Source organism: Epinephelus moara, chromosome 12 (assembly GCF_006386435.1).
Source record: "Epinephelus moara isolate mb chromosome 12, YSFRI_EMoa_1.0, whole genome shotgun sequence".
NCBI classification, from domain to species: Eukaryota; Metazoa; Chordata; class Actinopteri; order Perciformes; family Serranidae; genus Epinephelus; species Epinephelus moara.
The window spans coordinates 30,594,179-30,605,984 of NC_065517.1; the positions used below are offsets into that span (position 1 = coordinate 30,594,179).

The 11,806-nt window shown below is 41.3% G+C and overlaps 1 protein-coding gene across 2 annotated transcripts in view; it reads right to left on the reverse strand.

Moving 5' to 3' along the window:
- hbs1l (HBS1-like translational GTPase) overlaps positions 1–11,806 on the reverse strand; it is a 39,440-nt gene that overhangs the window by 24,384 nt on the left and 3,250 nt on the right. Inside the window, exon 5 of one of the 2 annotated variants that reach the window (XM_050058188.1) lies at positions 5,540–9,225. The exons of the other annotated variant lie outside the window; for it this stretch is intronic. Coding sequence (XP_049914145.1) covers positions 7,673–9,225 — 1,553 coding nt within the window. The 3' untranslated portion in view covers positions 5,540–7,672. Of the gene's footprint in view, positions 1–5,539; positions 9,226–11,806 lie in introns of those variants that run through there. 2 annotated transcript variants of the gene reach the window in all.

Below are 11,806 nucleotides of genomic sequence, written 5' to 3' on the forward strand. Positions count from 1 at the left end.
ATATGAATGAAAATGACTCTGAAGGAAATGAGACTGCTGGCTGAGGAAAACGCTTTGAGTAGGATCCATCTGACCCCTTTCAGGATGAGTCACTCTCACACACACACACACACACACACACACAATGAGGATACCACCTAACACTTCATAGAATGACATCTATAAAGATATCTCCTCGTCCTCTACACCCACCAACTCGTCAGACTGTCAACCTTGAGTCATAGCAGCCACCTGAGAACTCTCACCTACTGTTTACAGATTTCAAAATACAGCTTCAGTAGGCTTTAAAGTGCGTCTCTGACCTAAGGCACGAAAACGTCAAGGTCGGGGTTGTTTTGTTTACCAAAATAATTCAATTAAAAAAAAGGTCATCTATTTTAAGTCTGCTGTACATCCACTTTATTCAAAAGGTCGCCTGCTTTAAGGGACAGTTCACCAAAAGATCCAACAGACACATTTTACCTTTTGCACTATTTATCAGTCTAGATTGTTGTGGTGCAAGTTGCCAAGTGTGGAGATATCAGCCGTAGAGATGTCTACCTTCTCTCTAATATAATGGAATTAAATGGCACTCAGCTTGTGGTGCTCAAAGCGCCAAAAAATCCATTTAAAAAACTCAACAGCAATGTCTCTTTCCAGAAATCATGACCTTGTTGCTCAAGATAATCCACAGACCTTGTTGTGAGCAGTTTCATGTAGGAACTATTTTCTATCTACTGAATTGCCCCCGCCAGTCAACTCACCATGCCAAGGGAAGTGTGCATCTACTGCTAGCTCACCTAGCACCACTGAGCTGGCTAACATTACAGCTAAGCCAAAGAGGACCCCATTAGTTTTTACATCTCGCACTGTCACGAGCACGAGCCTGTCGTCCATGGATAGATGCATGTGTAACCCTACTTTCTTGTTCGGTAGCGCTCTCCAGTCCTACAGGCTACAATTGCTCTTGTTTTATCTTCTTTAATTTACACCAACATACGGCAAGACAGTGCAACATCCAGCTTCCCTCTGAGTCTCTTACACTAACACCTGTCCCCAGCAAAGCAATGTCAGGTACGAACTACAGCCACTCTTACTTAAGGATAAGGGAACACAAAATGGCAACTTATAGGTACACATGAAAATATATGAATAAAAGTTGAAGTTCTATTAATGATAAAGGAGTAATTATCGTATGTAATAATAAAAATTACTTCTGTAAATCCAAAACAACAATGTGGAAAAGGTTTTGTGACTTGAGTAACAAAAATAACCCAAAATATAATGTGTACAGTAGCTACAGTTACACATGCTTCCTTCTCGCCTCCTGATGATCAGGCCTTCAGGAAGTGCACCCGACTTTAAAGTCAATTTAAAAAGGTGGCCAAATCATGTATATAATACCTCCAAGTCTGTCACATGTTGCCATGGGGCCCAGTAAGACTTTTCCCATTGAGTTAAATCAGGAAAGAGACACCTGTAAATAAGAGGTAACACTTGGGGGGGCTTCACAACCCCCACGAAATAACTCACTTGATCCATTTGGTCCGATAGAAGTCTAAAAGAGCCACACAATTAAATCATTTTATCACTATTCAAGCTCGTAAAGGGCTAAACAAGACGTAGCCAGCTTGGCCGCAGTATGTCTCGAGTGCACTTGCTCTATAGGCCCAATGATGCAGATGGTCTGGCTAATTTCACACCCACAAAGTCAAACTTTTTTGGTTTCATGCACCACCGAGCAACTCTTAAAAGAACAAATGAAGCGCTGCCTCCAACGCTGTACCGAGTTCTCTTATGCATCCATGGCGTGAATACAGTTGGCGGGTGTAGTAAGAAAGTAGTTCCTACATGAAGCTGCTCACAACAAGGTCTGTGGAGTTATCTGCTACACTATTTTGCCAATTGTCTTTTGACGCTGATTTACATGCTGCCGAGCTCAAAACATTTGATGTGGATGAAGTCTTATGGCCAGAACCACAACGAAGGGGCGATTAAGCATTTTTTTTTTTTCTTCTTCTAACACATATGTTGTTGTTTTCCTCTATGGTGCTTTTGTGTGAGCTGCATGAGAACATTATGAGAAAAAAAAAATCCCCTTATATGTATTTATGGTGTCCTATGTTCTAAATATACATCTGTTCTTTACACATTTGGAGATCTGTGTGTTGGTGTGTTTACAACAGGTATGACAACTTTACTGCAGCCTGCTAGGTTTATACCCTGCACACAAAAAAAGCAAAAGCCACAAGTACCTTCCACTCACACTATCAGTGCCTTGTTAGTGGTTCGTGTGCTTATTCAAATGATGGTTTGTGTGTTCTGTATTGACGCAAAAACACAATTTTTTTTTCAAGACTTTGAAGACTTCTGCAAGAATTATTTGCCTTTGCAAGAGGTGTGTAAAGTATTGCTGGTTTGGTGTAAGGTTTTGTGGTTAGATCTGCAAAAATAGGCTTTGGTTTCAAAGATAGTGCCTCAGCATAGTGCCTCAGCAATCAGAGAAGACCTGTACTGAGGGAGAGATTTCAAATGAAGCACTGAAGAGTCCAATTCGACTACCATATTTGAATCGGAATAAAAACCAGGGGGATTTCCTGATAACTTGTTGCAGGCGCTTATCTGCGCTAACTGCAAAAATGTGAAAAGGTAAATTTGAGATTGCTACCAAGCTGACCCAAGAACATCCACAGTTGTGACTCATGACTGGATCCACCTCTAAATACAATATTTCTGCACTTCCACTGATACACTTGCACCAACATCACTGTCATAGCAAGGTTTGTTTTTCTTCGGCCTGCAAAACCACAACATGTCGGTGATAAATGACCCAGAATAATATCTGAAGCCACCCCACAGACCTTGCAAACATTCGCACAACTACTTTATGAGGTCAACTCTCCAATTTCTTGTAATAAGAATGCAGCTTTTTCCACTTAAACACAGAATCCTACTTCCTGTAAACACACCACACCACAACAAAGCCATAGTACTGACAGCATGTCAATCCAAACGCACCCGCTTTCTTTTGACCACTTGTTGTTGGTAATATGGTATTTTCCAGCATTGGCACCACATCACAACAACACTGTGTTTGTGCAACATGTACGCTTTGCAGAACTGCAGAGCCTGTAAAAACACAAAATGATTTGATCTGTCAAAGCCTTTGACAAAGCTGTGAAAGCTGAGAGACATGATCAGATTTTTCCTACGTAGGTGGTGTGTGAGAGACACACAGAGTAAAAGATGATCGGCTGCTGCGCCGAGTCGCTGTGCGCCCGGGCTGACATTTTCTCCCAGAGTGCAGCTTCCTGCTCAAACCCACACACACCGGCTCGCCTTAAGAAAAAAGAAAAAAAAAAAGGACATAACAGTTGCTGGACAAACCCACTTGCTAATAAGCCTGATTCATTTCTAGACTTTCACATCTGAACGAAACACTGTAGATACATATCTTCACTCACAAAACCAAACACACCACAACATCTCTAATACACCTAATTATTTCCAAACATTGCATTACTCCTAGGACCTCGCCTAAACTGAGAAACCTGTTTGACTTCTAATGTTTGACTTGTCATTATTACCACTATCTACCCTTTTATTATCTATCATTACCCTCAGGCTCACCAGTCTATGTTTGACACCCTGAGGGTCCACTTCACTCAGCTCTCTGCACCTGTATAAAGTTTACACACATCTAGCCCAAACCCTCCCTTCAAACAGCAGTCTCACATTTAAGACAACAATGAGGCACTGCAAGACAAGGACTACACAGTAAGGAAAGTTTGACATCAGCCCTTATCATCTCCTCCTGTCTCATAACTGCAACATAGTCCAGTGTCCTGACAACAGTAACGAGATTAGGTATTTTAAAGGTTACCGTATATACAACACGTCTCCTTACACTTGTTGCTGCTAATGAATGTTGTTATCTACCAACCCCTGAACCAGTCATTGTCCAATCTGAAGTCTTAAACATGCATTTCTTTTTTAAGGCCAAGGTTCCCCATTCAAACCAATACCAGTGACTCACACTAAAAAAACTGAGATGCCTTAAAGGGACAGTTCACCTAAAAATCTAAACTACATATTTTACCTCTTTCCTGTAGTGGTATTTATCAGTCTAGATTGTTTTGATGTGAGTTGCCAAATGTTGGAGATATCGGCCATAGAGATGTCTACCATCTCACCAATATAATGGAATCCATCTACTCACGGATCTAAAGCCCATGCTTATGACAGCGCAAGACGTTAACATTAGTGGCGTCATCTTTGGGTAAGCTGTAACGTTAGCTAGAGTCTATTTGGGGGTAGGTAGTTAGAATTATGACATACCATACTGTCGTGCTTTCATCTTCCAAAATAAGCTAGGCTAACCCGTCTGGATGTGCGTGGGTAGAAATCAGTGAATAAAACAAGGGATCTTCCATTTCTGTCAGTGAAGGCAACTCCGCTGGGTTGCGGTCTCCAGCTCGGGCGCAGAACAGCAAGCGTGGTCCATGCAGTGAGCTGCTAGCACCGTTCAACCTTTACTAAGTAACACCTTCGAAGACTTGCAGTCCACATACGGAATCTTATCACGTCAGCTAACCAATCAAATCATTACATCTAGTAACAAGGAAGCATTTGTAAGGGAAGAGAGGGGGCACAAACGTAACTATTATGAACTGCCTTACAATACCAAAAAAATATTCATTTTTTTTCTTGTAAATGGGTGTGTCCCTTTGGATCATTTTGTGTCGCTCTCTAAATGCAGATGTTTTTGCGGGTCTGTGAACGCAGCGCAAGCAGAGCTCAACATGAGTTCAACAGCACTTCAAGAGTCGTGAGGTGGATAACTGGTAGCTGATCAGATCCGATTGACGAGGAGGAGCAGCTGCTGCAGAGGCGTGATAGACCCACTTAAGTTTCACTTTCAATGTGCCTGACCTTCTGCTGCTCCATCTGTGCCAGGAGTGACAGTATGGTGCTTTTAATAACCAACCAGTATACACGTTTCAACAGCATTCCTACTAAAAAGTCCAGCTTCAAAAATAGAAAGTCTAATTGTGACAGGAGATGTTTTAATCATGGCTGGCCACCACAAATAAATGAATGTGTGGGAAACTCTACGCTCAGTGGTGCTAGGTGAGCCAACAGTAGATCCATGCTTCCTTTTGCGTGGTGATATGGTTGGCAGGTGTAGTTTAGTAGAAAGAAAACAATTCCTCCATGAAACTGCTCACAACAAGGTCTGTGGATTATCTTGAATAACCAGGTCATGATTTCTGTAAAGAGACATTGCTGTTGAATTGTTCAAATGTATTTTTTTGGCACTTTGAGCACCACCACGAGTGCCATCTAGTTCCATTACACAGGAGAGAAGGCAGACATCTCTCTCTCTCTCTAACACTTATCAACTCACACCAAAACAATCTAGACTGACATTTAGCACTACAGGTAAAAGATAAAAAATGTCATTTTGAGTTTGAGGTAAACTGTCCCTTTAAGAAAGTCTTAGATAGGCTAAAGAAATACATACACTGCATATTTTCTTTCTAAAACATTTTATTTTACGCAACTCCTTAATAGTATTTAATTGATGCCAATATTTCATCCTTGAATATAGAGTTACTACTGTGAAAACATACACACTCTACTCATATTTTAGATCCAGATAGGGAATACAACAGGGTTTTCAATGGCTGTGTATACTCAGCTCAAAACAACCACCCTAGAAAGACACATTTTCGCTCTCAGACACACAATAACACACCCAAACACAACCAGAGAGACACGCCCAGACACAGGTGCATTCTGAGTGCGTACATTCAGTCATCTTTATTTCAAAATTGACAAATTAACCTCTGTCAGAGTGTTATGACACACCCTACGTGAATCAAACTCATTTGTACATCGTAATATTAAAAGCTTGTAAGAACAAGAAAAACCTCTTTTACCTCGGGTCTGGAGGCATTCATTTTGACTCATCCAGTGCTCTCTTTATTCACAGCGCTTGCATTCATAGTAAACTCATTCTTACAATATCAAATATTAAAAGTGTTGATTTGTCTGCGTGCACGTGCACGTGCACGTGTTTGTTCTCGCTCCCTCATGGGAAAATCTCCAGGTGTCCTCTAAACCAAAATGTCTACCCCGTGATCTCAAACACAGGCAGCAGTAAACCAGAACAATGGTTAACTGATCCATATTCCAATAGCTGCAGCACACCTGCAAACAAAATCAACCTTTTTTTTCTCTTTTGAGGGTTCATGCAGATCAAAAACTCACAAAAAAAAAGAGGCCGTGCAGAAAGAGATATGCTTTGAGTTTTCCCTGGCTAAGATTACACTACTTCAGTCTCATACAAAAAGAACGTCAATTAAAAAGCCAAATGGCCATCAAAGTGTAGAAAATAAGACTCAAATTTAAAATGTAGAAAAAATATTGAACACAGTAAATGAGAAAAAACTATTCTACAAGTTCTTAAAATACATACAGTCCTTTGAAACTTAGCTGCGATTATTTCCAAGCTGCCAGAGAGACTGAGCAGTTTATACTGTTTGACTTAAACATTGTTCTGTGTGTAGTAGCAAAATGAGACTTGTTTGCTTGCCTTTATAAAAAAAGAAGTGCATAATGTGGTAATACTGTTTCTAGCAGTTTGTTTAAGCAGTTATCAGTGTGTCATTCTCTTGTACTGTTGGTCCCAAAAGTTTATTTTCTCTCCATGATTGATTGTGGGGCATAATTAAAAAGACTGTTGACCCTGAGGGCTGCATCTCTTTGAGTTCAGTTCAGTTGGTGGAGCAAAGGCCACCCAAAAGATCTGAGGTTCCCGTCCAAAGTGAGCCAGTTTAGCACCAACCTGAGCGCTGCTGAGATAAGGGAATACTTCAACCCCCCAAATGACCATTTGAATATCAGTTACTCAGCCTGTGTTCTGTTTAATCTCCTGCATGCCTCTAAGGAACAAAGTCTCCAAAAGTGTAGAAAATTTCTCAATGAATTGAAGTCATAGTGGTCCGTGTTTAGCAGCAACAAAACTATATCAAGATCTGTTTGCAAACTCTCACACAACTCGTGCCGTACAATCCAAGTTTCACTCATCCAGTCGTATGCTCAGTACTTCCCAAACAGACAGCCCTTTCTTATGGGGAACTGAAGTAAAAGTGAAACTTAATCTATACTCTCTTCATGCCAGACTCCAAACAGTAATTTTACTTCGCTGCACACAACAGCTTCTGGTCTACCGCTGTCTTGATCAGTATTTTGTTTGTGTCATTTGTGTCATTGTGTCCGAACTAACCCTTTGAAACACCAAAGCCACACAATAACGCTAAATAACTAGCTGACCGAGGCAGTGGTAGACCAGCAGCTCTCATGTTTAGCAAAGTAAAATTACCATTTTTGTCAATGGAGTCCGGCTTTGAAGAGAGTTTAGATTAAGTTTCACTTTCCGTTCAGTTCCGTGTCAGAAAGGGCTGTCTGTTTGCATAGTACTGAGCATACCACTGGAAAATAAGTTGTAGATTATACTTTACAAGCTGTGTGAGAGTTTTTAAACAGATGTTTTGATATAGTTTCGCTGTTGTAAAATGCGGACCCCGATGCCGAAGTTTTCTTCACAAATTCAGCCTAATACAGGGTAAATAACTGGTACAAAGCTTATCATTTGGACGGTGAAGTGTTCCTTTAAGTTTCCTCTTGTCTACCTGGTGAAAGCTTTTCGCTGATTAGCACGGACGATGTCATCAGGTGAGGGCGTGTCGAAGCAGAACGGCGCAATTGGTGAGAGCGGGGTATGCTGCGCTTCAGATTTGTCCTCCGATGTCCACAGGAAGTCCTGGTAACCATTTCCTGTCCTCTTATCCCTTACTGTTCTCTTCAAAATGTTTCTCACCCGTTTCTGATGTTTGCGGCTCGGAACTGACAGAGTAATTGCAAAAACTGACGGCTGTGCAAACACCGAAGAATCCAGCCCCATGGAATCAGAAGTTGGAGAGGATGGTGAGGAAAGGTCGTTGTCAAAGTGACGAGGGGCTGCTCCATCCGACTGGGCCATGAGTGCGCTCAAATCAATAGTCTGCTTCTGCTTGGATGGCCTGATGTTTTGGTGGTATGGTTTGTGGTTGAGCATACGCTTGGTCCCACCCTCTGTAGCACCCTGTGCTAACACACCAGCCCTCTCTGGTTTTGCTGGTGAAAGGAGCGAGGTGAGGGAGTACTGTGACCCATTTGAGGTGGTTGAGGTTTTGTCTTTGTGTTCAGATGCCAAATGTGACACAGAGAGCAGCTCAGAGATGCCAGGTGGTTGCTTCAGTGCACTTGCTGGAGATTCTGCACTCACGGGTTGAGGGGAAGTGAAGGAGCTGTTGGTTTGATGCTGCAGGGCTAGCTGAGAAAGTGACACAGTCCCACCTAGGCATGCAGGAGCACTGTTGGTTGGTTGAGGAAACTTGAGTGTGTTTGCTGGTTGTCCAGTGCTCTGTGATTGAGACTGAATGTGCATATTCCTGTTTTGGTGCTGTGAAGCGAGAGCAGACAGCGAGAATGTTTGTGCTGGTGCCGCCATCCCCTGACACGTCACAGAAGTTATGCTGCTTTGGGGAGTAGGAAAGGAGTTACTGATGGTTGGGCTGCGGTTTGAATGTTCCTGGATTAAATCAGCCAGTGATGGGCTTCCCTTAGGATCAGCCATTGTGGCTTTGCCTCCAGTCGCAACTCCCACTGGGCGCTGATTGCTCAAGACGACAGAACTGAGACTCCCAAACCCGGGAGGAGCAGCCAGAGAGGAGGTTACAGTTGTCATCTTGGGGTTGTTTAGCGACAGACTACTGAGTGAAACTGAGAGGAGGGTGGGGGCTGAGCCGGGAGATGTTGAAGTCATGTTTAAAGACGCCAGCGTTCCAAGTGAAAGACTACTCTGATTGGACAGAATGGACGGAGGTGAATGAGATCCTATGGTGAGAGCACTTAATGAGGGCACACACAAACCTCGTCCTACGTCAACTCCTCCCGTCACCTTACTCTTCTGCCCGTGCTCAGACATGAGCTGTGCCAGACTGGCACCGCTGCTAACACAAGCACCGTTCTTTACATTTTCAGAGCTGCTAACTACGGGGTCAGCCTGATGTTGTGATAAGAGGTCGCGCAAGTTTGGTGCACTTGCTTGCACATGCGGGCGTGTGTGTTTGCACCAATCAGCCTGGGGTTTATGTGCACTGGATGTAGTGTCTGTGTGAGAAGCAGACAGGCTGGCTCCTTACCTTACAAAAGCCAATTGCAGTTGTCGAAGAGGAGGGACAGGAGCACCGCAGAGCAGAGGCCAGATGAATCATACGATAAACACGAGGGAGAAGAACAGAAAGAAGGCACTTTGTTAAACATTTGCATTACTAATATGTGTAATTGCACACATTTGTGTGAAATAAACAGGGAAAAGCCACTGGCTGTTAAGCTTTCGTGTACACACAATACTGATAAACATTATGCAAAATGGTCTTTTGTTCAAGTATCTTTAGTGAGAACCCACAGGCAGCTAGTCAAAAAAATCATGCTACAGTATCAGATGTTGAATTATCACCAAGCAAATCATTCATGGGTCCATTCTGCAACAGTCCAGGGCTGAAACTAACCATTATCTTCACTGTCCATTAATCTGTACATTAGTTTCTCAATTAATGAGTCAGTTGTACAATTAAATTAAATGTCAGAAAATGCAGATCAGTGTTTCCCAGAGTCCAAAATGACGTCCTCAAATGTCATTTTGTCCACTACAGAAAGATATTCAGTTTCCAGTCATAGAGGAAAAAAGGAACCAGAAGATTTTCCCATTAAAGAAGCTGATTTTTTTTCTTAAAAAATTACTCAAACTGATTACTCGATTGGCAAATTAGTTTAATTTATTTAATAGCTGACAACTTATCAAGTACTTACTTATCGTTGCAGCACTACAATATTCTTGTTCTCATTTCTTAACCCAGCCTGCACTTTAAACCCTGTTTTACATTAATGGGGCCTACATCAAAAACCCATTACAGCTGCTTTGGGTCCGTTTCTCCATTATCTTTAATTCTTTACAGTAATAATATCAGCCTTTTGTTCATATTTACTTTTAAGTCAAGGATACTTGGTCATTTATATTATATACTAAGATAGGGTTTTGGAAGATAGATGTTTGGTTATTACGATTATATACATGGGTTATTTTTGTGTGACAGAGTTAAAAGATAATAAATTGGTATATTTAGAAAAGTCTTAGGTATAGGTTTATCTTTACAGAGGAAGCTGTCTGTTTCATTTCACTCAATGCATTATGGAGAAGGGGTGGGATTTAGTAAGTTTGTACTTCAGAGGAGAGGGAGTCACCTTTTTGAATGCGTAAATTTAAGTAACAATACACTAACATTTGCTTTCCATTATATGTAAATACTACTTTCTATCTGTTTGCTTGTTTGTATGTTCATGTCTTTTTTGCATGTTTGAAATAAATATCAAATATTTACAGTCATTTTAACTGATGACGTCTGCTCTTGACTGGACTCTAAAAGCCAAATATATTAATTATTACGTCACTATAATATGATCACCATTCAGTTATATTTGAGTGGAAATATTATTTAAGATGTAATCAAAAACGCTAAAATGTAGGAGACGCAAAATATTTTGAGTCGCAATGTCTGTTTATACTGAACTATTTCTAATCAAGTGATACAAATAGACGAGGCCTTATGTTGTGCGTGAGCAGGGACGGGCACTGAAACCTGGTATTAAACGGGCCCGAGGGCTAAATTATTAAAATTAAATTATTATTTTATCTGTGCTGGGTGTAATTTATCATAATGCTGCAGCCTTTCATTCTGTCAGGGCTGAACTCCTTCACATAATTATAACAACAAACACGCACACAATGTGAAAGGAAAGAGAGACTGTGGTAAAGAGGAATTGAAAATAACTAAATAAAATTAATCAGATTGACAACAGGTGCAATCAGTACTGTAAGTAAGTTCAGTAAAATCTTGGCAAGTAAAAACCAATACTTTCTTACAGCAATACACCTGTTCAACAAGCACAAACACCTCAACGTGTAGAAAGTGAGTCTGTCATCTGTTGCAGCTATGTTTTACGCAAGCACAGCACGCTAGCTCGGCTAAAAGCAAACTGTAGCAAACAAGCTAAAATGAAAGCTGTCTGTATGCAGACTAACTCTTTAGCATAGTTTGCCATTTATCTTAGAATTGGGCAAATTCTTTGAAACTTAGCTGCCGGCTGAGACAAACAGCCTCTCCTCTGTCTCCCAGAGGTACCTGCAGGCGGTGAGGAATGACTGATGCTGACTAATGAAAACTAAACTTTACTCAGCTCTGTGACGTCAGGAGTATTGTTTATACAGTGACTGCGCTGTTTTAAACATTATCATTGCTTCGTCAGGTGACTGAGTATCATTCATTCAAAAAGGAAGCAGCAACATGAGAAAGAATAACACATACTATGAACTGGCTAACTGTGTACTATCTGAATCATTTTGCATACAAGCTAAGAGCCTCTTCAGATCCTGTGCTGTGTTTGGCAAATAACTGGAGAAAATGTTCAAATGCCACCAATAACTAGGGATGCACCGAATATTTGGTAACCGAATATATTCGGCCGAATATTGCAAAAAAACACACATTCGGTATTCGGTGGAATAAGTTAAAAGCAAGGCCGAATAATAGCAGCGCGGTTTTGATAACGCAATCAAACAGCGTGCCGTGACGGGCGGATTAAAATGTCGGCAGTGTGGCAATCCATCCGTCACCGCACTCGCATTTGCGACTAAAAATAGTTTTGAGCGAGCAAAATA